The following is a 27,666-nucleotide window of genomic DNA, read 5'->3' on the forward strand; positions in this document are numbered from 1 at the left end:
AACGGCTGCAAGGATCCATTAAATACTCTGTTTTCTTTCTATTTGCAGGCCTGCTTTTAACAGACAGACCTTTTGAGGCCCGATTGCTGCTGCAAAGAAAGTCAGGTGAAGACCACCACCCACTATTCAAAAACTCTTGTACCTCCCAAAATCTAGGGTCATGCAAAATCTGGGGCATTAAAACAGGGTCACACTGACAAAAAGTTCCGGATGCATTGCTTTACTGCAAGGGGTTTGCAGCGCAAAAGAGGAAGGAAGTCTTGCAATGCAGTTACAGCTGGAATGCGGTGTACAATTTTGGCAGTACAATGGCTAGCTCTGTTGTCTCCGTGCCAGGGACCTGGGTTCCATTCCAGGCTTGATGACGGTGTGAAATTTGCATTCCAAAGGTGTGCAGGTTAGGTGGATTGGCCATGCTAAAACTGCCCCATAGTGTCCAAAGATGTGCAGGTTAGGTGGATTGGCCATGCTAAAACTGCCCCATAGTGTCCAAAGATCTGTAGGTTAGGTGGGGTGACAGGGATAGCATGGGGAAGTGGGATAGGTAGGGTGCTCTTTCAGAGGGTCGCTGCAGACTCGACATGCTGAATGGCCTCCTTCTACACTGTAGAGATTTTATGGATTTGTATCTAATGAGGATAGAGGAGGTGCAACAAAGGTTTATTACATTGATTCCTGGGATGAGAAGGTTAACCTACAAACTTCAATTCTCTAAGAGTTTATGAAAACAATCTCATTGAAACAGAGAAAATTGTTAGAGGACTTAACCGGGTAGGTGCTGATTCCCCAGGCAGAGTGTGTAGAAATAAAGGCTGGTCTCAGGATAAGGAGACAATCATTTTGGTGGGAGATGAGGAAAAATTCTTCAAAGAGTTTTAATCTTTGGAATACTCTACCCCAGAGAGCTGTGGATGCCCAAGACATAAATAGATCAACTTTTGGATGCTAAAAGAATCAAAGGATAGGGCAGGAAAGTGAAGTTTATTCAAATGATCGGCCATCATCTTGCTGAATGGCGGGTTCAAAGGGATTGCATCACCTATTTCTGTTACTATTTTTTTACGTTGCTATGCTCCTTTCCCACTCATGTTATCCCTTAAATCATGCACTATTCATTTCACCCTCTCCTTGGCATAACGTGCTCCACATTCTAACCTCTCTGGATTTAAAAAAAAACTTTTCTTGAATGGTCAGAAAGAATAATCTTCAACGGTATGGAAAGACCCAGCAGTCAATATTCCATTTTTTAAAAACCAATGCTCGTGACCAGAGGGGAATCCTCCATTTCAGCACTCCAGTGGATAATGCCACGCATAACTCTGCTTCACAGCTATCTTGTGTTGATAGAGTAACAAACATACCTCCACAGTGACATCTGTTAAGATGTGATGAGGCAACTGCAGATAGATTAGGCCAAGTGCAACAATTGCTTCCAGTTCCCCGCAAAGTGCAGCATGTTCAAGATGGAAGATAGCAGACTTGCGATCCCATTCTTCCAGTTTATCACAGAATCGACCAGCCTCATGATAACGCACCATAGCCAAATGAACCTGTATGGGAAATGTAATTAATTAGCTTGTGATTTACAGCAAGCCAGAAGACAAGGAAAGGCAAGGGTGTATGGATTGTTCCAGCAAACAGCTAATGGCTGTTATAATTCTTCCAAACACACAAGTTAAAGTGATAACAATTTATTTATGTATTTATAAATTTAGAGTACCCAATTCATTTTTTCCAATTAAAGGACAATTTAGCGTGTTCAATCCACCTACCCTGCACATCTTTGGGCTGTGGGGGTGAAACTCCCCATGGACAGTGACCCAGAGCCGGGATCGAACCTGGGACCTCGGCGCCATGAGGCAGCAGAGCTAACCACTGCGCCACCATGCTGTCCTATGATAACAATTAAATATAAGGAAGGAAAAGTCATCCGAGTCAAGTTGAACTGTATGATTGAGGACAGTGACTGGGTGATCATAATCTAATTCCGTACACTGTAGCAGAGAGAGACGATTGAAGACAATTGTGCAAACTTGAGGTTAATCACATCCACTTTCATAACTCTGCAGTTAGACACAGAGATTGATATGGTAGTTAAGCTATAATCCCCAACCTCCCCAATATAGTTAGTACTATGGAAATGAGGCAAAGTTAAGGGTGAGAATGCAAAGAAAAAGTCACTTCATCCAGGCCCACAACAAGAGGAGGAGCAGCCAACAAGATGCCAATGCTGTACAATCTGGCCTCTAAGAAACACATGATCGGGGTATATTGTGTCTACTTCCACTCATCGAGCTCCTTGATCACAATGTTGTGCTTTATATTGGTGGTCTGGAACTGCTAAATAGTCTGTACCAATAACCAACAATATTGCAACTTGTGTTGCCTAAGTACTATTTACCATACTGAACGGTGCAAAATAGACTCCTCAATCTTTAGGCCAGAAGATTCCCTGTTGGAATTCCCTGTTGCAATTACCTTGCCCAGTATTGACTTCCCTATTTTCTTTTCCTGCTTGATGGCATTTAGTCGCTCCACCTCAACTGCGACACAGGAAGGCCGATGCATGTAAGCCCTGGACGTGTGGTATTGATTCCATTTGTCTTCGTTGTGGTGATCCTGAATGATAAGAATTACACTCTACGTAAATGCAGTGGCTTTGAATTTCTGTCAACAAAATGCATCAGCCTGCACATTGTCAATCTGCATATAGTGAAGCATTCATTCATCAGATTTAGGAAACAGATTGCTTGTTTTACAAGTTGTATCCTGTCCACTGCAGACCTTTATTGCAATCACATTTGCAAACTCAATCACAGCGTAAAACCATTTAATTTTCAATTGTCTAAGCCAGCTATTCCACACCCATGACATTAAATGAACCTTCTGCTTTCACAGATTCAAGTCAAAGCCCTACAAGCTCCAGAGTGAGACCAATAGCCAGGCTAGAATACACAAGTGTAATTTCAGGGAATTATTTGGATTATAACTATTTTCATTCATTTTCTTCCTCCCTCTTTTGCAGGAGCCAGCTGTGGCTGTGACACAGTCACATAAATATCAATAACTCGGGGTAGCACGGTGGCGCAGTGGTTAGCACTGCTGCCTCATGGCGCCAAGGACCCGGGTTTAATCCCGACCGCGGGTCATTGTCCGTGTGGAGTTTGCACATTCTCCATGTGCCTGCGTGGGTCTTACCCCCACAACCTAATGCAAGGTAGGTGAATTGGCCATGCTAAATTGCCCCAAAATTGGAATTTAAAAAAATATATATATAAATATAAATATCAACTCTACACATTTGAACGTGGAAGTGGGCATTAGAAGGCTACTTGAGAAAATAAGTCCTGTCCTCACATAGCATCTACACACAAGCAATTCTTACTAACCACTGGCTCTTTACCCCTTCCCTGACCCTAGAGTGGAAACAGTTGTATCACCTCCAACTCCAGCTAAAAACCGGTAACTCAATACAGACCAGGGATCAAATCTCAAACCTGCACCTTTTTGGCCTGCATCGTTTACTATTACACCTGGTGCTGCTTATACCTAATGGGCAAATGGGGGAAACCTTCTGCGCCATATCTGTATAAATCATGCATTATTATTAAAATGCACACAACACAATAAAATGCAGGGACCAAGCAATCATGCATGATCACCGGCTGAGTCCTATGACTGCATCTGAGGACCGTTAAGGGTTGGCACATATTGGGGATTGCATTTTTTCCCATTTTGAAGAACAATAAGGTAAAGAAACAGAATTAAATAAAAAAGAAACTTTCAACAAAAACATACATATCTAATGCATCAAAGGGACATATTGTACACTGGAAGAGAACTGAAAGTCACAAAAGATGTTGATGAACATAATCTTCGGGTGGCATACAGCACTACATACCCTTCGAAGACTGTCTTCATCGGATTCGCAATACCTTCGCATATTTGCATTAATCTAAACAGAATTGTAAAATAAAAAAACATCACAGCAGTGGCAGAGGCTTCTAAGAATACATTTGGTTGCAATTAAAACTGAACATATTCTCTAACAATATAAGGTGTGTACTATAACACTTGTTAACCAACAACATGTAGGTCAGCACTTGTTAACTCTTTGTCTGTGCAAGAAACGCTGGTTTTAAAATAAGTTATTAATTATGACCATAGCAAGTGCTTCATTTAGGAGCTGTTCTCCCAAAGTTATGTAATTATGCATAACTAATAAATCAATGGATTCCTGATGATTGGAAGATGAGGTCACCATTCAGCACCTCTAACCTGTTTCACCATTCAATTTGATTGGTCTGCTCTAGCAGCTGTTTCCACAACCCTCAATCTTCTTGCCTCACTAAAGTCTCTCAAATTTCAGGTTTGAAGATTTTAATTTAAGCCAGAGCCTCAACAGCTTTTTTAGGACAGCTACAGATTTCCATTATGTGCCAGCAATACTGTAATTCATTTGTCTTTGCAGTTTTGAAATTCTGCAGCATAGTCATTATAAGGTGGGATTTGGGAGACCCTGTTGAAAGAGCAGACAACGTGGATTTAAAAGGGATAATATCGTTATACAAAAGGGGCAGCGTGGTGGTGCAGTTGTTAGCACTGCTGCCTCACGGCAATGAGGACCTGGGTCACTGTCTGTGTGGAGTTTGCACATTCTCCCCCCACAACCCAAAGATGTGCAGAGTAGGTGGATTGGTCATGCTAAAATTGCCCCTTAATTGGAACAAAGAAAATGGGGTACTCTAATTTAAAAAAAATATATAGTTGTACAAAGTCCAGGAACAGGCTATTCAATCCAGCGAACCTGTGCTAGTGCTTGCACCCTGTGGTAGTACGTTCCACATTCTCACCACTCTCTAGGTAAAGAAATTTCTCCTGAATTCCCCATTGGATATATTGGCCAGACCTTTCTGGCCTTCATGCCGGTGGGATCTCTGGTCCCACTAGCAGTGCACCCACACCACGGGTTTCCCAGTGGCATGGGGTGCATTCAACAGGAAACCCCATTGATAAAGGTGGGACCAGAAGATTCCGCCGCTGGCCAATGGCGGACCATCCATCGTGGCTGATTGTGTGGAAAATCCCGCCCATTGTGACTATCTTATATTTATGCCCCCTAATTTTGGACATCCAAAAAAGGACCTGCAAAGATGGAACACACTCCCACTCTCCCTCGCGGGGAGAGTCCAGACGATCAAAATGAACGTACTGCCCAGGTTCCTCTTCCTGTTTAGATCCATTCCGATCTACATTTTCAAGGCCTTTTCAAAGCGCTGGACAAACTTATCATGGCGTTCGTATGGGGGGGGGGTAAAAATGCTAGGATCCCAAAGAAGGTCCTACAAAAAACAAAATCCAGCCCTCCCGAACCTACAATTCTACCACTGGGCGGCAACAGCCGAGCGAGTAAGGGGATGGATCCAGGAGCCAGAAGCCAAGTGGGTGCGTGCGGAGGAGGCCTCCTGCATGGGGACCTCCCTCCGGGCCCTCGCCACGGCAGCACTCCCAGCCCCACCCAAAAAACACTCCTCCAGCATCCCAGTGGTGACAGCCACCCTCCAATCCTGGAACCAACTGCGGCAGCAATTTGGCCTGACCAAAATGTCGGACAAGGCTCCCATCTGCAACAACCATAGGTTCACACCAGCACTGACTGACGCCACCTTCAAAAGGTGGAGGCAGGACGGAGGGACACTGACAGTCAGGGACCTATACATGGACAGCAGGATCGCAACACTGGACGAACTGACAGAGAAATTTCGGCTAGCCAGGGGGAACGAGCTACGGTACCTGCAGCTCAAAAACTTCTTACGAAAGGAGACAAGGACGTACCCACAACCGCCACGACAGACACTACTGGAAGACCTACTGGACGCAAGTATCCTAGAGAAAGGGAACTGTAGCGACATGTATGACCAACTGGTAGAAAGGGACGACACCGTACTGGACGGAACAAGAAAGAAATGGGAGGATGACCTGGGGATTGAGATAGGGTGGGGACTCTGGAGCGAAGCACTGCATAGGGTCAACTCCACCTCCACCTGCGCAAGGCTCAGCCTGACGCAACTAAAAGTGGTACATAGAGCCCACTTAACAAGAAACCGTGTGAGTAGGTTCTTCCCGGAGGTGGAGGACAGATGTGAACGATGCCAAAGAGGCCCGGCTAACCACGCCCACATGTTCTGGTCTTGCCCCAGACTTGTGGAGTACCGGACAGCCTTCTTCGAGGCTATGTCCAAAGTGGTGGGGGTGAGGGTGGAGCCATGCCCGATAGTGGCGGTGTTCGGGGTTTCAGACCAGCCAGATCTATTCCTGGGGAGGAGGGCGGACGCCCTTGCCTTTGCCTCCCTGATCGCCCGCCGTAGAATCCTGTTTGGCTGGCGGTCAGCAGCACCACCCAAAGCTGCCGACTGGCTGTCCGACCTCTCGGAATCTCTCCAAATGGAGAAAATCAAATTCGCCATCCGAGGGTCAGACGACGGCTTCCACAGAACGTGGGAGCCTTTCATGCAATTGTTCCGGGACCTGTTTGTGGCCAACGAACAAGAGGAAGAATAGTCGGGTGGCCAAGAATCAGGGGAAAATGGATGGGAATCGGGGGAAGGTAACCGGGGGGGGGGACTACGGGTTCGTTATGGGAGTTTGTTCGCATCGTTTTACGCTTATTTCTTTTTATTGTTTTTGTATTGGAGGGGAGGGGTTACTGTTTTTCTCTGTTGTGATAAAATTTGTTGTTGAATAAAAATTATTCCAAAAAAAAAAGGACAAAGCCGCAAGCGACAGTCTGATGGCAAGCTAAGGCCCAAAACCAAATTGTAAATAAATGCCGATAAACATGTGCCTCGGCCATATTGGGGAATGTAAAATATCTATGCCGGTTAAAGGGGGCGGCCACAGTTGTTATTATGAAGATGCTTACCTGTAAATATACATGTTAATTTTTGCGTTTTTTTTTTCTAATAATTTGTAATTTGTTGGATATAAAATATGAAAACTCAATAAAAAACATTTCCAAAAAAAAAAAATGTTTCCATCCACACCACTAGGAACACGTTCTCTACATTTATTCTATCTAACCTTCTCATTATCTTTTATTATGGTACGTTATCATTACCCGATCTCCATGTTCCCCTTCCAGTTCACTCCTCCGATCACTGGGGCATCCACTATCACCACCGTTTTCAGACATCTGACAGCAGAACAGGAGAACTGTTAAAAGCAGGCTCAGGTAGCCTCCAAAAATATGCACTGAAATGGTTATATAACAAAGCAAGGCAGGCAGTCAAAAAGGAAGTTAAACTTTATTGTGAGATAGTACAAAAGGCTGTTTTTGCTGCCAACGCCGTGCTTTCAGAGTTATATGCTGATGGCAGGCCCAGGTTAACATTTACCATTTTATAGAGGGCAATGTGCAGCAGGGTGCATGTGCACACATCATTGTCCCTAGCTGCAGGAAGAGGGAACGTTGTCAATTTCTATCCTGGACTGACAGCAACGGCTTTTGGAAACTCCTTTACAGAGATAGAAGGATTTGCAGGTGGGGAAAATAAGACAGTTTCCTTGTGGGATATTTTATTGCAATTCTGTTGGCCAGTGTTTCAAACTCTGTCTTATTATGTAACGTAAGACTTTGTGTTTATGGAAACTGCGCCTTCCCTCACTCAGCTTCCTGGAGCCACGCCACACACACAGTAATGTAAATGGATTGTGAATTACAGCGAATGTTAGACCATATTGCCTCTCCTCATTCTTCCTCCTTCTCCCATTCAGAGTTCCAGGCTGCAGGTTCCAGCAGTGACAGCGTTGGATTTCTGCGCATGCGCAGCCCAATGCGAATGCGTTGATGGGTATCAGTGGCCATATTGCATTGGCAGGAGACACTTGAGCACAAAACGTGGATGTACAAAAACATCTCCTTCGAGAAAAGTACTCGCAACAGTTAAATATAAAACTGTTTTTTTTTTAAACTAATTTGTGGTGAACAGGACAAGGTAGACATTAGTTTTATCATTCCACAGCACCAACTGAATGTGAACAAAATGTCTGTCAGGAACCATTTTTTTTTGGCCATTTACTTTCCTTTGATTCCACAGAATTCCTTTTGATTCTATATCAAATGGATAATGTATGGTTGTGAATAAATGTACCATAACATAGAATTAAGTAAGATTGCAGATAAGTTGCACATTCTCCTCGTTTTTTCGTGGGTTTTGCCCCCACAACGCAAACATGTGCAGTGTAGGTGGATTGGCCACGCTAAATTGCCCCTTAATTGGAAATAAAAATTGGGTACTCTTAAATTTATAAAAAAAAGATTGCAGATAAGTAAAAGAAATTGAAAGGCTGTAGCAGAGGCCATGTTAACCGCATACATTACAGAGATACCTGAAGTTGTTTCAACAAAAGAGAATATTACATGCAAAACTACATATTAGAACAACCCCAATTTATATATGATCTTACCCTTCTCTCAGCCAATGAATCACTGTGCTCATCACCCAGATTATCAACTTCATTAAATACTGTCCAACCTAGAAGGAACCGAATGCTAGATTACATGAAGCATCTTGACCTAATCATAGAAAACAGACGATGGAATGTAACCCGAACGGTTAAAAAATTCCAGTAAACTCATGCACTAAAAATAAAGTGCCTGAATATGTCAAATTCTAAGCAATTGCCGAGCAAGAAGATGGGGCAAGGGGAGAAAGGCAAAATTGGAGGAAAAAAAAAATCAAAGCTCATAGACAATTCCTTAAATTGTACATTATTAAAAGAACAACTCCTACCAACTCAATTCTTCCTCCCTTGAATAAGGATTTTGAAAGAGAAATGGCCACTTCCAAAGTGATGCAATATAAAAATGTTAACAATCTCCTGCCTGTTGGCATCTATCCCCATTCTAAATATGAAACGCACAAGCATAATCCTCGGCCAGACAGCCCCTTTAGCCTAATTTGTCAGTCAATCAGGTCATGACTGATTTGTGCCCCAATTTCACTTCCCTGCATTTTATTCCACATTCCTCAATACCCTTACCCAACTGAATTAGCCCAAACCATCCATACTATGCTCTAACAAAGTCAACGGACGAAAATGGATTTTACCCATTGGAGATTTTCCGAACAAGCTTTCCTTCGGGTTCCACCAAGATGACGGGGAGCAGGGGAGCGAGTCAAACATGCTATCGCTCATATTTTCATCGGCAGAGGTCTCGGAGAGTCGTGTCAGAATTGGAGGTCTTGAGCCTGAGATGGTCCTCACTCGAGGGCTCCCACAAACTTCCTCCGTGCCTCGAATGACGGTTTTGGCTGTTTTCTGATTCAAGGAAGGCAGAAACTTACTTTTTCAGAGAAACACCCATTTGCACATAAATGAGGAATAAGACAAATGTACATCAAAACGGTTGAAGAGCATTTTACTGATCAGAGTTCTAGTGCCCAGTATTACTTCATGCAATGCATATTTTCTTACTTAGTTAAGTTCAATCATTTGTAGGTTAACTTTCTCACCCAGACAGCTATTGACTCCATAGCATCACCTGTCTCCAATCCTGACATATTTGCTGCAAAATCCATCCATTTCTGTCACTTCCAGACTCAAACTATTCCAATACTCTTCTGGTCAACCTCATATCTTCCACCCTCCACAAAACCTAGATCAACCAAAATTCTGCTTCTCTATCCCACACACCACCAACACTTACCCCTTTAACTCTCCCAGCATTATGTCCCAGCTCCATTTGGCCTCCTTCACCTTCCCCCTCAACAAACACTTCCAATTTAAAATATTCATGCTTCTGTGCAGATCCTTCTGTAGCCTCAGCTCACTCCCTACCTCTTTACCTCCTTCAGCCCTACAAATTCCTGTCCCCAGAAGTTTTCATTCTTACGATTCTGAAATCTAGTGCCGCATCTCCTTTGTCCTATTTCTGGCGGTCATCTAGGTCCATCAACATTTTCTTCTTTCAGGATAAAACCCCCATAAATTTGATACTGAACAAACCCCCATCAATTTGATACTGAACAATACAGAAGGTCTAATTTTCACGGTGGGCTGATTTAGATTATTTAGAAGCATTCAGTAGGATGTTACAGTTTCTGTAATGTTACATGTTAAAGGGCAGCACGGTAGAACAAGTGGCTAGCACTGTGGCTTCACAGCGCAGGGGGCCCCAAGTTCGATTCCCCACTGAGTCACTGTCTGTGCGGAGTCTGCACGTTCTCCTGTGTCTGTGTGGGTTTCCTTAGGTGGATTGGCCATGATAAATTGCCCTTAGTGTCCAAAAAGGTTAGGAGGGGTTATTGGGTTACGCAGATAGGGTGGAAGTGAGGGCTTAACTGGGTCGGTGCAGACTCGATAGGCCGAATGGCCTCCCTCTGCACTGTGTGCTCTATATTCTCTCAGAGAACCTCTATGTTTGATGTTCACATGCAGAAAAGTGTTACTTGGTCAGATACCACAGTTGCCATCCAGCAAGAGCCACTGCCTTCCAAACGTGAATTGAGACACAAACAGACTACACCGATTATATAAAGCGCTAACCAGTAGATTCTGAGCATGTTCCAATGTTTCCCTTTCTTTAGGAGATGAATCAAATGGCGTAAGTCCCATTTTCTTACAAATACTGTTGCAAGCATGAGAATGGAAAAACAAGGCCATCCCTCGCACACCTGTAATGAAAAGTGCAGGATCAGTATACTGATTTCCAAAAATGAACACACTGTTGTTTACCCTCAGGACATCGCATTGTGGGCTCTCTGATGGTTCAGTGGGGCAGTGCACTATGGAGTCTAGTGCTGAGCTAAACCAACCAGAAAAGACACCGGTTCGGTCCCTCACTCTGTGTTGAGTTAAATCACTCCACTGGGGCAGTGAAAGTATTTCAATTGGCCTCAGTGCCCATGGGACGAGCGCACCATTATTCACTGTCCAGGAATCACACGTGGATGAGTTATCAGAGGGTCATATGAGCCAAAATTTTGAACACTTCTGTCAAATCTCCCTTTAAGTTTCACTGTTCTATGAACTACTACATCAGTATCTCTAGCCTTTCCATATAACTGAAATCCCTCATCTCTGGGATCATTATTTTGTTGAATGGCAGATTAGGTTTGCAAGGCCAAACAGCCTACTTCTGCTCTTATGCAGTACATCCTTAATCTGGTATACCTCCTCTGTACTCTCTCTAAGTACTTGACATTGTTCCTGAAGTGCGATGCCCACAATTAACACAATACACTAACTGTGGGCAAATCAGTGCTTTGTAGAAGATTTAGTTAGTTTATAAAGAAACATTACCCAAATTGCCATCTCCAAAGTCTGTGCCACCAAACGTATGAATCTGAGGATCGGTGTACAAATCTCCCACTCCCTGGATGTCAACAACAATCAACTGGTGTGCGGAGCGTTCAAAGGTGAAATGGCTAAATGCCTGTAATTATATGGCAAGGACAAAGGAAGGACTAGTTAATGGGTTTGATTTTAGTCGACGGGTATTTCATAGTTCAAAAGTAAACATGCTTATTCACAGGCACTGAGATAGTATTTGGCCATAGATTTTGCAGACAGAAAACACATTGCACAACAAGACTCCCTTTTAAAAACCATGATCTTAAATTTAAGGCAAAAATTTTCTTTCATTCAATCCCATGGGACTTCAAAAATATCTTTGAAAATAGTGCAATCCTACACACAGAGACCTCTTTTCTGGTTGGGAAATTTCAAGCTTCAGTAAGGCAGTACAAATAAAGTTCTATCTGGTTGGAACAGACAACCTAGAAATGTCTGATACGGGCACTGATCTATTCTGCATTATCCTCAATCTATTACTTACCTGTGGAGTTAGGCGAAAATTTTCATCCCTTACAAAGCCAGAGTTGGAGTTGTATTTGATGTATTTACCCTCGATATAATGTTCCAAATGGTACAGAGGCTTTCCAGGCCTGGCTTTCATCTCCAAAATACACATCTGCATAATGTCAACCTGTTATGAAGGACAAAATAAATAAGCACTTAAAATGTGTAGTACATTCTTTCTAAACAACTTCAAGAGTGATTACTTTTACATTTGCAGTATTTTTTTGTTAGATATGCAGCCTCATCCCAAACTTCTGGAAACACTGGCTCACCCCAGAGCATGCATTTGGTTATCAATCCTTCCTGTGCAAAATGAAAGGAAAAAAGGCCTGGAGTTAAATACCACCTTTCACAATTTCAGATATCTCAAAGAGCTTAACAAGCAATGGAGCAACTTTGAAATGTTTGCTGGAAATGTGGCAGACAATTTGCACACAGCAAGCTCCCACACACAACACTGAGATACATTTGCAGATAAGTCAGTTTTAGTGGCAGTGGCTGAAGGATAAATATTGGCCTTGGCACCTGGGAGAACATTCCTGGTCTTCTTCAAAACAACGTAATGGGATATTTCATATCTACTCAAGGGGAAAACAGGGGCCTCAGTTTAACATCTCATCAAAAAGATGGCACCTCCAATAGTACAGCACTCACTCAGTACTGCACTTGGTGTGTGGGCCTAGATCTCGTGTTAGATAATGGAGCTTGAACCCACAGCTTTCAGCTTCAGTGGTGAGCATGCTATCCATTGAGCCATGGTTTTTTTTTTAAATAATTTTTATTGAAAGAGTTTTTCCATACAGACATTTACCCCTACTAATTTTTAAATTATTTACAACACAATCCCTCTAGGCAAATGTCCCTCCCTCGCCCGCCCTCTCGCGCGCACCAGTCCTCCCCCCCCCCCCCCCCCCCGGCAACCTTAACAACCAAGGCAGCCCACAGTTTCAGACATGAGCAGCGAGCAGGCTTGCCCGCGTTACAGTCGTGCGTGTCCCCCCCCGACCCTTGCTGCCCCCCCCCCCCCCCCCCCCCCCCCCCCCCCGGGTTGCTGCTGCCACGACCCCGAACGTCTATCTCTGATCTAAAAAGTCAAGGAAAGGTTGCCACCGCCTGGCGAATCCCTGTACCGACCCTCTCAGGGCAAATTTGATCCTTTCTAGCTGAATATAGCTAGCCATATCGTTAATCCAAGTTTCAACGCTTGGAGGCCTCGCGTCCTTCCATTGAATTAATATCCTTCGTCGAGCCACTAGGGACGCAAAGGCCAGTATTCCGGCCTCCCTAGCCTCCTGTACCCCCGGTTCTACCCCGACCCCAAAGATCGCAAGCCCCCATCCTGGTTTGACCCTGGACCCCACCACCTTCGACACCGTCCTTGCCACCCCCTTCCAGAACCCTTCCAGCACCGGACATGCCCAGAACATATGCACATGGTTCGCTGGGCTTCCCAGACATCTGACACACCTGTCCTCACCCCCAAAGAACCGGCTCATCCTTGTCCCCGTCATGTGAGCTCTATGCAGCACCTTAAATTGAATGAGGCTCAGTCTCGCACACGAGGAGGAAGAGTTGACCTTCTCCAGTGCATCCGCCCACGTCCCGTCTTCTATCTGCTCTCCCAGCTCCCCTTCCCACTTGGCTTTCAGCTCCTCCCCCGATGCTGCTTCCGCCTCCTGCATTATCTTGTAGATGTCTGATATCTTCCCCCCTCCGACCCAGACCCCCGAGAGCACCCTATCACTCGCCCCCTTACTGGGGAGCAGGGGAAACCCCTCCACCTGCCGCCTAGCAAATGCCTTCACTTGTAAATATCTGAACATGTTTCCCGGGGGGAGCTCAAACTTCTCCTCCAGCCCTCCCAGGCTCGCAAACCTCCCCTCTATAAACAGGTCCTTCAGCTGCCGTATGCCCACCCTGTACCAGCTCTGAAATCCCCCGTCGATGTTCCCCGGGATGAATCTATGGTTCCCTCTTATTGGCGCCGCCAACAGACCTCCCATTTCACCCCTATGTCGCCTCCACTGCCCCCATATCTTGAGGGTGGCCGCCACCACCGGGCTCGTGGTGTACCTTGTGGGGGGGAGCGGCCATGGTGCCGTTACTAGGGCCCCCAGGCTTGTGTTGCCACAGGACGCCCTCTCCATTCGTTTCCAAGCTGCCCCCTCCCCTTCCATCATCCACTTGCGCACCATTGACACATTTGCCGCCCAGTAGTACCCCGAGAGATTGGGCAGTGCCAGCCCTCCACTGTCCCTACTCCGCTCCAAAAAGACCCTCCTCACCCTTGGGGTGCCATGCGCCCACACGTAGCTCATGATGCTACTCGTCACCTTTTTGAAGAAGGCCCTAGGGAGGAAGATGGGCAAGCACTGAAATAAAAACAAGAACCTTGGGAGGACCGTCATTTTGATTGACTGCACCCTCCCCGCCAGCGACAACGGTACCATGTCCCACCTCTTAAACTCCTCCTCCATCTGTTCCACCAGCCTGGAAAAGTTCAACTTATGGAGGGTCCCCCAGTTCCTTGCCACCTGCACCCCTAAGTACCTAAAGCTCTTTCCTGCTCGCTTGAAGGGGAGTCTCCCAATACCCTCTCCCTGGTCCCCCGGGTGTATCACAAAAACCTCGCTTTTGCCCAAATTTAATTTGTACCCCGAAAAGTCCCCAAACTCTGCTAATAGTTCCATTATCTCCGGCATTCCCCCTTCTGGGTCTGCCACGTACAGCAGTAGATCATCCGCATACAGCGATACTCGATGTTCCTCCCCTCCCCTAGTCAGTCCTCTCCACCCCCCTGAACCCCTCAGTGCCATCGCCAACGGTTCAATCGCCAGTGCGAAAAGTAGGGGGGATAGGGGACATCCCTGCCTGGTCCCTCGGTGGAGCCCGAAATACTCCGACCTCCTCCCGTTTGTCACTACACTCGCCGTCGGGGCCGAGTAGAGCAACTTCACCCACTTAATAAACCCTTCCCCAAACCCAAACCGTTTCAACGTCTCCCACAGGTACTCCCACTCCACCCTATCGAATGCCTTCTCCGCGTCCAGCGCTACCACTATCTCAGCCTCCCCCTCCACTGCCGGCATCATAATTACATTCAGCAATCTCCGCACGTTCGTGTTGAGCTGCCGCCCCTTCACGAACCCCGTCTGGTCCTCATGGATTACCCCTGGCACACAATCCTCTATTCTAGCTGCCAGGATCTTTGCCAGCAACTTGGCATCCACGTTCAGAAGCGAGATAGGCCTGTAGGACCCGCACTGCACGGGGTCTTTATCCCGCTTCAATATCAGGGAGATCAGAGCCTGCGACATTGTCGGGGGCAGAACCCCCCCCTCTCGCGCCTCATTAAAGGCTCGTACCAGTACCGGTCCCACCAAGTCCACATTTTTCTTATAGAATTCCACCGGGAACCCATCTGGCCCCGGCGCCTTCCCCGCTTGCATCTGACCTATTCCCTTGACTAGCTCCTCTAGCCCTATTGGCGCCCCCAGCCCTTCTACCAGCCCCTCCTGGACCCTTGGGAACCTCAATTTGTTTAGGAAGTCCTCCATTCCCCCTCTCCTTGTCGGCGGCTCAGACCGATACAACTCCTTGTAAAAATCCCTGAAGACCCCGTTCACTTCTTGCCCCTTCTGCACTACCTTCCCGCCCCTCTCCTTCACTCCCCCAATCTCCCTAGCCGCATCTCGTTTGCGAAGCTGGTGTGCCAGCATCCTGCTCGCCTTTTCCCCATACTCATAGACCGCGCCCTGTGCCCTTCTCCACTGCGTCTCTGCCTTCCTGGTGGTCAGCAGGTCGAACTTGACCTGCAGGCTGCGCCGTTCTTCCAGCAGCCCCTCCTCTGGTGCCTCCGCATATCTCCTATCCACTTCCAATAGCTCCCCCACCAGCCTCTCCCTCTCCTGCCTCTCCTTTCTTTCTCTATGCGCCCTTATGGAGATCAGCTCTCCCCTGATCACTGCCTTCAGGGCCTCCCAGACCATCCCCACCTGCACCTCACCCGTGTCATTCAAGTCCAGATAGCTCTCAATGCTCTTCCGGACCCTTTTACACACCTCGTCGTCCGCTAACAGCCCCACATCCAGCCGCCACAGCGGCCGCTGGTCCCGCGCCTCCCCCATTTCCACATCCACCCAATGCGGTGCATGATCAGAGATCGCAATGGCCGAGTACTCAGCTTCCCGTACCCTCGGGATCAGCCCCCTGCTCAACACGAAGAAATCGATTCTGGAGTACACTCTATGGACGTGGGAGAAAAAGGAATACTCCCTCGCCCTCGGCCTACCAAACCTCCATGGGTCTACTCCTCCCATCTGCTCCATGTACCCCCTCAGCACTTCTGCCGCTGCCGGCCTCCTATTGGTCCTTGCGCTCGATCTGTCTAGCCCGGGGTCCAGCACTGTGTTAAAGTCCCCCCCCATGATCAAGCCCCCTGCCTCCAGTCCCGGAATGAGGCCCAATAGGCGCCTCATAAAACCCGCGTCATCCCAGTTCGGGGCATATACGTTGACCATCACCACTTTCTCCCCCTGCAGCTTACCCTTCACCATCACATACCTACCCTCCTTATCCGCCACCACCTCCTCCGCCACGAACGACACCCTCTTTCCCACCAGAATCGCCACCCCCCGGTTCTTTGCGTCCAATCCAGAGTGGAACACCTGTCCCACCCACCCCCTTCTCAGGCGAACCTGGTCCACTACCTTCAAATGGGTCTCCTGTAACATTGCTACATCAGCCTTCAGTCCCTTCAGGTGTGAGAATACCCTTGATCTCTTGACCGGCCCATTCAACCCCCTCACGTTCCAAGTGATCAGCCGGGTCGCGGGACGACCCGCCCCCTTCCCCTGCCGATTAGCCATGTCCTGTTCCCTGCTCGCCCCGGGTCGACCCTCCCCTTCTGACCCGCTCCCCATGGCGATGTCCCCCTCCCCCCACCTCTCCAGTCCTCCACTTCCCGTTTCTGGTCTTTTCAGCAGCAACCCGGTGTCCCTCCCTAACCCCCCTCCCCCCCCCCCAGGCTAGGACCCCTCCTAGCCGCGATGTACCCTCCATCGTACTCCCGTAAGTCAGCTGGTTCACGCTGACCCGGCTGCTCCTGCCCCACTCCGACTCCCCCCGGCTCGGGGGGGGGGCCTCCCCCCCCCTTGCCACTCCTCCCTGGCCCCGCTCCAGCGCGGGAAAGGTCGCCATTGCTAGCCACGCCCCGCACTCCTCCCCTCCCCCCCTCCTCTGCCCCGCGCGCGGGAAAACAGAGGAAAGCCCGCGCTTTCGCCCTGCCACACCCCACCCCGCCATCCTCAGTTCCACCCCCGTCCCCGTCCATGCCTGTAAAAGAACCCCCCCTAGGAGCCCATATCCCCGATCTGCTCTCCCCCCCGTCCCACCTCCCCAACTTAACATTATAAATAACAGATAAATAACAAATAACAATGTACTTAACAGTCGCCCTCTACCAAACAGCATAAATAACCATAAATAACCCTGAATAACCGCAATAACAATAACTAAGGGAAGTTGGCAAAGGGGGAAAAAACATCAGAAGAAAAACCACAGCAAGAGTTCAAAATCCAAACAAAGAATTCAGCTGAAAGTACCCGAGCGGCTACGGCCGCCAAGTATCCCCTGGGTCTAATTCGAGTCCAGTTTCTCTTCCTGTACAAAGGCCCACGCCTCCTCTGGGGACTCAAAATAGTGGTGTTGGTTCCTGTAGGTGACCCACAAGCGCGCTGGCTGCAGCATTCCGAACCTGATCCGTTTTGCATGTAGCACCGCCTTCGTCCGGTTGTACCGGGCCCGCCGCTTTGCCACCTCCGCACTCCAGTCCTGGTAGACCCTCACCGTCGAATTCTCCCACTTGCTGCTCCTTTCCCTCTTGGCCCACTCCAGCACTCTCTCACGGTCGCTGAGTCGCTGGAACCGCACCAGCACCGCCCTCGGGGGCTCATTTGCTCTTGGCCTCCTAGCCATGACCCTGTAGGCCTCTTCCAGCTCCAGGGGCGAAGGGACGGCCCCTGCCCCCATCAGGGAGCTCAGCATTTCTGCTACATATCCCGGGAGGTCTGACCCCTCCAGGCCTTCTGCCAGGCCCAAGATCCTCAGGTTCTTCCGCCTCATTCGGGTATCCAGCTCCTCAAAACGGCTCTGCCATTTCAGGTGGAGTGCCTCGTGCACCTCTACCTTTCCCACGAGGACCGTGGCCTCCTCCTCCCTCACAGTCATCTCCTGTTGCAGCTCCCGAATCGACGCCTCTTGGGTCGCCTGGGCTCCCATCAGCCTGGTGGTCGTCGCATTCATTGACTCCAAGAGCTCCATTTTCAGCTCCGTAAAGAAGCGCAGGAGAGCGGCCTGCTGCTCCTCCGCCCATTTCCTCCATTCCTCGGGTGCTCCACCGGCCGCCATTTTGGTCTTCTTCCCCCGCTTTTTTTTGGGAGCTGCTGTTGCTTTCTTTACCACCCCACTCCGGGTACCGACCATAAAGTTGGTCTGGTTCTCTTCAGGGAGCCTTCCCCCACCGGGATTTGTCCTTACAGCGCCGTTGGGGCCCTCCAATCGGCCCGAAAACACCTTTGTAGCAGGAGCAGCCAAACGTGCGACTTAGCTGGTCATAGCCGCAACCGGAAGTCCCATTGAGCCATGGTTAACATGGTGTAAGACGAGACAGTGAGTGTTAACAGGCCACTTGAACCTGTGAGCAAGGGCATAACAACCAAACATGATCATGACTTCACAACAAGAGTTAATGAGGAGAGAAGATATAAGACTACCAAAAATACAGGTTCCAGCAGAATGAAGACAATGCCAACTTTTATTGGCTGCACACCTGCTGTGATTTTAAAGCGCCAGATTTTAACACCAATCTGGAGATTTTGACAAGAATTAACCTCTACAGTTCTTCTGATGATGTGGAGATACCGGCGTTGGACTGGGGTGAGCACAGTAAGAAGTCTTACAACACCAGGTTAAAGTCCAACATGTTTGTTTCAAACACTAGCTTTCGGAGCACTGCTCCTTCCTCAGGTGAATCAGGTCTAGTTCTTCTGATGGCAGTGAACTGAGCCATCGAGGTTAGGTTTGATCAGGCTAGGTTGTCAATGACGAGTCGTTTGGTCGCAGCCAGGGTAGCAATGAGCACAATTGTTAGTTGGACAAGGAACCAGAATACAGTCAGTGTCCGTGGAACATGTACATTAAGAGACAGCATATATAGAAGGCTAGGAATGGTGGTTGAATGGCAGAGGGGAAAGTGACTTCTGTAGTGTCTCTGACTGGGCTGTTGTCAATTTCAAAAACAATTTCTTTTGTAATACAGATCCCACACCACTATTGTGTCTTCATAAGATTGTACAATAGTAATTTTATACCAGTATGACTTCATCAGCAGCACACACAATAAGGGAGACATAAATAAAGGCAGAATACTGCTGATACTGGAAATCTGGAATAAAAACAAAGGTTGGTTTAGCACAGGGCTAAATAGCTGGCTCTTAAAGCAGACCAATGCAGCGCGGGTTCAATTCCCGTACCAGCCTTCCCGAACAGGCGCCGGAATGTGGCGACTAGGGGCTTTTCACAGTAACTTCATTTGAAGCCTACTTGCGACAATAAGCGATTTTCATTCATTTCATTTCCGAGTACTCAGTAAGTCTAGCAACCTCTGTGGGGAAAAAACAATTAACATTTCAGGTCGAATACGACTTCTTCAGGGCTGAAATGGAATGGGTTTCATAGAACCCCATAGTGCAGGAGGCCATTCGGCCCATCGGGTCTGCACCGACCCTCCGAAAGAACATCCCACCTATGCCACTCTCCCGTCCTATCCCCATAACCCCACCTAACCTGCACATCCCTGGAGACTAATGGGCAATCCACCTAACCTGCACATCTTTTGGACTGTGGGAAGAAACAGAAGCACACGGAGGAAACCCACACAGACACAGGGAGAATGTGCAAACTCCATACAGACAGTCACCCAAGGCTGGAATTGAACCTGGGTTTCTGGCGCTGTGAGGCAGCAGTGCTAACCACTGTGTCACCCTTTTATGTCAGGGCGACATCCCACCTTACATGACTAAAACATCAGCACACTGTCACTCCAGTGTACCTTGAAATGAAAATCGCTTATTGTCACAAGTAGGCTTCAAATGAAGTTACTGTGAAAAGCCCCTAGACGCCACATTCCGGCGCCTATTCGGGGAGGCTGGTACGGGAATTAAAACATTCCTATCCACAAATTATTCTTTATTGGTATAGTGCTGAATTCAATTTAAATTCAATTATTGCAAATACATACGAGGTCCTAATCCTTCAGTGCAATCAGTATCATGCAGTCAAGCAGTAGCCACTGTCAGTACAAAAACAGATGTAAAGTTGAATAAAACACAGTCATAATGTAATTGTCATTCTGATTACTGTATTTATATTTCATGATTTGAACTTCCACTCCCAATTAGGTTCCTGTCCTGCAATTGTTTGTTATGGATTCATTACTGTTGACAATTTGCTAATTGTGTATGGATCCTAAACCATAAGAGTCTCAAGATGACCACGGTGATAGATTTTTGTTATGCAAGGATAGTAAGGATTACAGAACCAAGACAGATAGATAAGAGTAAAGACAACGATGAGCCATGAATGGTGGAACAGTCGACAGAAGCTGAATGGTTTTCTCCCTATTCCCATGTTCAGAATTCACAATTAAGGGATCTGAATTTGCTGATTAGTGGTCCCAATATCTATTACTTCACCTGTTTTGGAGGTTTGTGCCGGTTGTACTCTTCACCCCAGAGCTTTGCTTCCATTTGAAGTCGTACATCCTCAAAATACACATCACGATCCACAGAATCTAAGTAGCGCTTTGCCACATAATTGGAGGCGGATTTCCACTGCTGGTGACGTGTGAAATTTGAAAGCTTCTTCCTGATTAAAAAAAAGCAAAGCAACAAAATGTAGCCTCTGATACAACTAATTCGCAATTAAGACAAATTTGAACATTACTTTTCTACATTGATTTCTCAGGAGCAATTTCCTGAATATGCCTTACTTCCTCCTCCCCCCCCCCCCCCACACTCTCCTCTCTCCCTCCTCTCTCCCTCCTCCCCCCCACACTCTCCTCCCCCCCCCCCACCCCCCCCCCCCCCCCCCCCCCCCCCCCCCCACTCTCCTCTCTCTTCTCCCTCCCCCCCCCCCCCCCCCCCCCATTTCCCCCACTGCAGGTACCTTTTTACCACTTTCTAGTGTAGGTTCCCCTCTTCCCCACAACTAATTCTCACTAATTTCCTCCACATCCCCTGCAACGTTCCTGAAACGTTTGACCCCTCTGTAAGGCATGATTCGACAGATGATGGTGATGCTCCAGTATCTGGTTTAAGTGAGTCTCAACAATGTGTCATCAGAGTGAAAACTAAATTTCCTTCCCCAATAACCACATAAACATTCCCAGCTACAAACCTCACATACGAATAAAGACAATTAGGGTGGCACTTTGCTACTTCCAATGCTCAGTATAATCTATGCCCAGTTATAAAACAAAATACAGAGAGTACATGTGACGTTCTACTGCACAGTTATTTAAAAATAATTCCACCCAAATAAACAAAAGGCCAGAATTTCAGTTCATATAGTAAATGTGTGGAAATGATGGCAAAATGGAGTTTGCCTACATGTTTCTTCTGTTGGTTTTGAAGCAGGTAGTGTCACAACGCTATGAGCCGACTGTAAATTAATACTGCATGCACACAAAGACACTAATTTAGAGAAATGTCCTGCCTCATGTCTGCAAATTTCAAAACATCAGCAACTCATTTAATTTACTAACAAGGGAGAAATCCCAGATACCACACAGCTGTACTAATCTAAAATAAATCCTCATTGACCTGTATTTTAAAATAAACACGATTAAAAGGGACATATAATGGTATCCAGGGAAATGCCAGAGTAAGGAGACCGAGTGCAGAATTATTTCAGGCAGAAAACCTTTCCTGGAGTAATGGGCGAAATTCCCTCTTCCTATGCTGTTAAATTCATGATGTGGAGATGCCGGCGTAGGAACGGGGTGAGCACAGTAAGAAGTCTTACAACACCAGGTTAAAGTCCACAGGTTTGTTTCAAATCACTAGCTTACGGAGAAATAGTTTGACTATATTAGCCACGCCACCATCCCAGCTTTGATTTGTCAGCAAACTGGAGTTCACCTGGCCTACGTAATTCAGTGCCAGACTAGCTGATGACCAAGTCACAGAAGTCACGGTTCCCTGGAAATCTTTTATTTCCAGATTTTAAAAAATATATTTCTTTTTCAATTAAGGGGCAATTTAGCATGGCCAATCCATTTAACCTGCACATCTTTGGGTTGTGGGGGTGAAACCCATGCAGACACGGGGAGGATGTGCAAACTCCACACAGACAGTGACCCGGGGCCGGGATCAAACCCGGGTCCTCAGCGCCGTAGGCAGCAGTGCTAACCACTGTGCCACCAATTTCCAGATTTTATTGATTGACTCTTAACCCATGTCTCCAAAACATTAGCCTGGGCCTCTGGATTACTACTCTAGAACGTAGAACAGTACAGCACAGAACAGGCCCTTCGGCCCTCGATGTTGTGCCGAGCAATGATCACCCTACTCAAACCCACGTATCCACCCTATACCCGTAACCCAACAACCCCCCCTTAACCTTACATTTTTTAGGACACTACGGGCAATTTAGCATGGCCAATCCACCTAACCCGCACATCTTTGGACTGTGGGAGGAAACCGGAGCACCCGGAGGAAACCCACGCACACACGGGGAGGACGTGCAGACTCCGCACAGACAGTGACCCAGCCGGGAATTGAACCTGGGACTCTAAATGGCATTACCTCTGCGCCACCATCTCCCCCTAGCATACGATAAACGTACATTCAGAGCAAACAGAAGTGAGCAACAGTGAGATACGTACAGCTTCACTTCACTCAGAATTCCCAGACCTGTGCCTATTCTGACCTATATTAAATATTCAATGGCACAGCAAATATATTTTTTAAAACTTACGTTCTGTAACATTCCCGCATTGCGCCACGACCAAAAGGCTGAAAGGGAAACATGAATCTCTTTACTTATGCAATTTCGGTAATTTCTGTAAACCTTTTGAAAAGGAGGAGGAAGTACAATGAATGTCAAGCACTTATTCCTCGAGAAGCTTTCACAAGCTTTTCCTTTACTTTAAAAATCATAAAACCAGGATTCAAATGAAGTTAAGGAACGTGGTAACCAGCAGTGCACACATTCTGACTGGATTAATGATACAGTAAGATGATAGCAGGCAGGCAAAATACTTAACAGCATGATTCAAAACAAAAATTGCTGCATGAAATAGTATTTATTTATTTTAAACACAATAAATTGTGGTATTACCTGTTTTGCCATTTTCATGGATACTTCATCTTCGACCCATTTTCCTGAAATAGCATTGTACCTATCAACAGAGAAAAATCAAGCGAGAGATTATTTGAATTCTGAATCATTTCTCCACACCCACTTGCACCTTCACCCAATTGGAAACAGCAAACCCGAAATAAAATACAAAGAAAACCTGCATTTGAATTGCACCTTTTAGGGTCTCTCAATGTTTGTAGTCACTCTAATGTAGGAAAGCCAAGTCAATGCTTGGGACCATCTGATTAGCTGTAAAATTCAACAATTGGAACTATGTTGCCAAAAATGGCTCTAATAATGAATCCAATCATTAGTTTTTTGACACAGAGGTGTTGGACAATCCTCTAACTAAATTGATACCATGTTTCCTACATTGAAGATTTGCCCACATTATCCAATATGATGGCGTAACTCATTTTAGTCAGTTTCAGAACTGAATCAGACTAAGGACCGCTCTGCAAATAGTCAGCTTGCTTCTCAAATTAAGCCTACCTACGCCCCACCTAACTTTCTTATAATACCTTAGCAACTGACCTTGAACTTATGGATCTTTTATGGTTTCTCTGAACACGAAGTCTGGTATGGTGACCATTGATATGTCCAGGAAGTGGCCAGTGAATCTGCCAATTAAACCAGTTGATAGGAATTTAGATTCCTACCAGCCAACCCCATGCTGCGTAAATGGAACATCGTTTCTCGCTCCATGTCAATGAATACCCACTGGAAGGATCTGAAACCAGACAACAAATTACCTGTTGTCTCAGATTTCCATAGATATGTTTCAATGTCTCGACTGCACTCAAGTGCTTCAATAAAATCCATAGAATCGTAACAGTGTAGAAGGGGCTATTCGGCCCATCGAGTCTGCACCAATCCTCTGAAAGAGCATCCTAGCTAGGCCACTCCCCCACCCTATCCCCGTAACCCCATCTAACCTTTGGAGGCTACGAAACAATTTGGCTACGGGACAATTTAGCAAGGCCAATCCACCTAACCTGTACAAATCTGGACTGTGGGAAGAAACCGGAGCGCCTGGAAGAAACCCATGCAGCCACTGGGAGAATGTGCAAACTCCACACAGAGTCACCCAAGGTCAGAATCGAATCCAGGTACCTGGCGCTGCAAGGCAGCAGTGCTAACTACTATGCCACCATCTCTATATCAAAGTCCAAAAGAAAGTTGGACTCATGAACATAAAATTCCTGAAACCAGTTGGTACCAGGAACATATTACAGCTCAATCCAAAATTTAGGTCAAGTAGCTGATAGCCTTCATCTCTGGGTGTGTTCTTAGATGGGTGGCACGGTAGCACAGTGGTTAGCACTGTTGTTTCACAGCGCCAGAGACCAGGGTTTGATTCCCGGCTTGGGCCACTGTCTGCGCAGAGTCTGCACGTTCTCCCCGTGTCTGCGTGGGTTTCCTCCCACAAGTCCCGAAAGACGTGCTTGTTAGGTAATTTGGACATTCTGAATTATCCCTTAGTGTACCCGAACAGGTGCCGGAGTGTGGTGATACGGGATTTTCACAGTACTTCATTGCAATGTTAATGTAAGCCTACTTGTGACACTAATAAAGATTATAAATGTCGTCAATAGGCAGATTAAGGCTGATCATGATTGATATCTGGAATCAAACTGTGTGCCAACACTGACATAGAAATATTACAGGAACAGAGGAGGGCAAAATTAAAGAAGATATATCCTAAATTTAGAAATGTATTTCATTCTGCAGTTTTCTCATTACTCCAGCGATTATAGGCATAACCAGGTGAGATAATGAGGCATCCAAATCAGAAATTCCTAGTTACAGCATTGATCAATGTTAAATTAACTGATCTCAGTTTAGCTAGATGTAGGGAGTGCTACAATTGGCCTGAGAACTTCTGGACTGGAAAGGAAAATTGGCCAGGGTTCCTAACAGTGATTACTACGCAGTGACTCCCAGTTGGAAAAGGCACATGTGTTGGATGTCAGACGAGAATAGGGTCAGGTTTTGTTGGGATGTCCTTCATGAATCATCTATAGACATTCACTGTCCAAGTGCAGACACTTTTTAGAATTAGAATTTACAGTGCAGAAGGAGGCCATTCGGCCCATCGAGTCTGCACCGGCTCTTGGAAAGAGCATCCTACCCAAGGTCAACACCTCCACCCTATCCCCATAATCCAGTAACCCCACCCAACATAAGGGCAATTTTGGACACTAAGGGCAATTTATCATGGCCAATCCACTTAACCTGCACATTTTTGGACTGTGGGAGGAAACCGGAGCACCCGGAGGAAACCCACGCAAACACGGGGAGGATGTGCAGACTCCGCACAGACAGTAACATATATTTATATATGTCTCTTATCCTGTGAACATAGCGATAAATATACTTTGTTCAAAAACTCAATAAAAACATTTATTAAAAAAAAGTATTTTACAACCATGCATACTGGAACTTCTATTTCCAGCAGAAATGGACTGGTCTATTTTTGGCTTACGCTTCGGAAAAAAGTCATTCATAGCAGTCACATACTTTAGTCTGCCACATATCTCATTACCATTACTGTGAGGCTGTGTACCAACAATATTCTGGCATTATTCATTAAAAACAAAGTCATTACTGGATGCTTTAATTAAAAGGGTGCATACCCGCAGATACAAACATGACTTTTCAGTTCCCAGAGGGTTTTGCATGAACTGCGATGGTGGAAGTTTGATTAAACTGGCTAGAAGCCAAGTTCAATAATAAATCTAGAGCGCACTGCAATGCTGTAGCTTTGCAAAAGTCAGCTAGTGTTACTGATGCTTGTTTATAATATTCCTCTTTAAAGGTTGCCCTCTCATACACTAGATTTTTTCAGCATGGTTTTTAATCAGCAAAGGGGTCCAAACAAGGTTTTAGAACAGAAGAGGAACTTCAAATATACAAAACACCAAACAGGAAATAAATATGTGCACAATATTTATGATAGTTAATTTCTTGTAAAAGCATGTTCAAAATCATGAAGGGCTTTTGCAAAATAAATATAAAGAATCTGTTCCCACTGGCAGGGAGATATGTCAGTAACCCGAAGACACACATTAAAAATAATTTGCAAAAAGGGCCTGGCGGGGGAGAAAAATAATATATTAGGCAATAATTTGCAATGATTTGGAATGCACTGCCTGAAAGAACGGCGGAATCAGATTCAGTAGTTACTGTCAAAAGAAAATTAGATCAATGCTTAAAAAAGAAAAAAAACTACAGGGTTATGGGGAAGGAACAACGGGTGTGGGTCTAATTAGATAGTTCTTTCAAAGAACTGGCACAGGTACAATGAGCTGAATATCCTTCTTATACATTGTATGATTTTATAATGGCTATGACCCATTCTAGAGTACAGTTTCTTTTTTTTCCAATTAAGGGGAATTTAGTGTGGCCAATCCACCTACCCTACACATCCTTGGGTTGTGGGGGTAAGAACCATGCAGACACAGGGAGGCTGTGCGAACTCCACACAGACAGTGACCCGGGCCGGGATCGAACCCGGGTCCTCGGCGCCGTGATGCAGCAGTGCTAACCACTGCACCACCCTCTGGAGTACAATTTCACAACCACTGGTTGGCTCTGGTACTTTGACCCAAGTGATCATTTTTCGTGCAATAGCCTATAGTGAACTGGTAGGTTACTGGTCTCACCCACCTCACTGGATAATGGTCAGAAAATTCTGCCTGATGTTTCTGCTCCCTAGCCAAACACTAAGGACAACTGTAGTATCTCAAATGATTCAATTCTCAAACAAAGAGTGTGACTAAGTCTACAAAAGTCTGTCTTCGAAAAGCAACTGATTGAGGGAGAACACTCCCTAAGTTTGGTTGATGTCAAACCACTTCAGGAGAGTTGTTTATGATCTCAAACAGACCACAACATTAATCCTCCTCTACTTTAAAAAATACTTTGTCCAAGAACAAAGACTTTGCCCTTTGTAGAGGAAATTCCTTCCCCTTCGGCTTAATTTCAGTACAGCAGTTGAGAAACGCTATGGATATTAGTACAGTGAATTGATGGCACAGCTTAATGGTACCACAAAAATACTTAGGCAAACTTCCTGTTGATTCTCAACTTCAACAGAACGCCATTCTGTTCTGAATTATGTTTACTTTGTGTTAAATTCTGTTCCTCACAAAGTATCATTTTATTTTTATATCCGAGACACATATTCCAGACTCTAAAGGAATCAAATGATGAAACTAAAGCTACAAGAAATATAGACCTGTAACGAGTTGCTGTCTCAGTCTCAATTTCTTCCAGATGGAATTCTGCCCAAGGATCGGGTACGTGTTTGGCTTTTTCGAATGCATGTCTCCAAGCATCCTGTGAAACAGACAAAACAATTCAAGTTTCCTTACCAAAGAT

The 27,666-nt window shown here is 46.2% G+C and overlaps 1 protein-coding gene across 5 annotated transcripts in view; it reads right to left on the reverse strand.

The window, feature by feature from the left end:
- The window catches only part of eef2k (eukaryotic elongation factor 2 kinase), a 69,912-nt gene that overhangs the window by 15,519 nt on the left and 26,727 nt on the right, over positions 1 to 27,666 (reverse strand). For all 5 annotated transcript variants that reach the window (XM_038819293.1, XM_038819288.1, XM_038819289.1 and 2 more), the window contains 13 exons: positions 27,524 to 27,624; positions 23,263 to 23,323; positions 22,900 to 22,937; positions 20,616 to 20,787; positions 11,840 to 11,989; positions 11,305 to 11,437; positions 10,549 to 10,676; positions 9,111 to 9,321; positions 8,467 to 8,534; positions 7,118 to 7,192; positions 3,902 to 3,955; positions 2,479 to 2,619; positions 1,362 to 1,550 (listed from right to left, as the gene is read on the reverse strand). In XM_038819293.1, coding sequence (XP_038675221.1) covers positions 1,362 to 1,550; positions 2,479 to 2,619; positions 3,902 to 3,955; positions 7,118 to 7,192; positions 8,467 to 8,534; positions 9,111 to 9,321; positions 10,549 to 10,676; positions 11,305 to 11,437; positions 11,840 to 11,989; positions 20,616 to 20,787; positions 22,900 to 22,937; positions 23,263 to 23,323; positions 27,524 to 27,624 — 1,521 coding nt within the window. The remainder of the gene's footprint in view (positions 1 to 1,361; positions 1,551 to 2,478; positions 2,620 to 3,901; positions 3,956 to 7,117; positions 7,193 to 8,466; positions 8,535 to 9,110; positions 9,322 to 10,548; positions 10,677 to 11,304; positions 11,438 to 11,839; positions 11,990 to 20,615; positions 20,788 to 22,899; positions 22,938 to 23,262; positions 23,324 to 27,523; positions 27,625 to 27,666) is intronic.

Source organism: Scyliorhinus canicula, chromosome 15 (genome assembly GCF_902713615.1).
Source record: "Scyliorhinus canicula chromosome 15, sScyCan1.1, whole genome shotgun sequence".
Taxonomy (NCBI): domain Eukaryota; kingdom Metazoa; phylum Chordata; class Chondrichthyes; order Carcharhiniformes; family Scyliorhinidae; genus Scyliorhinus; species Scyliorhinus canicula.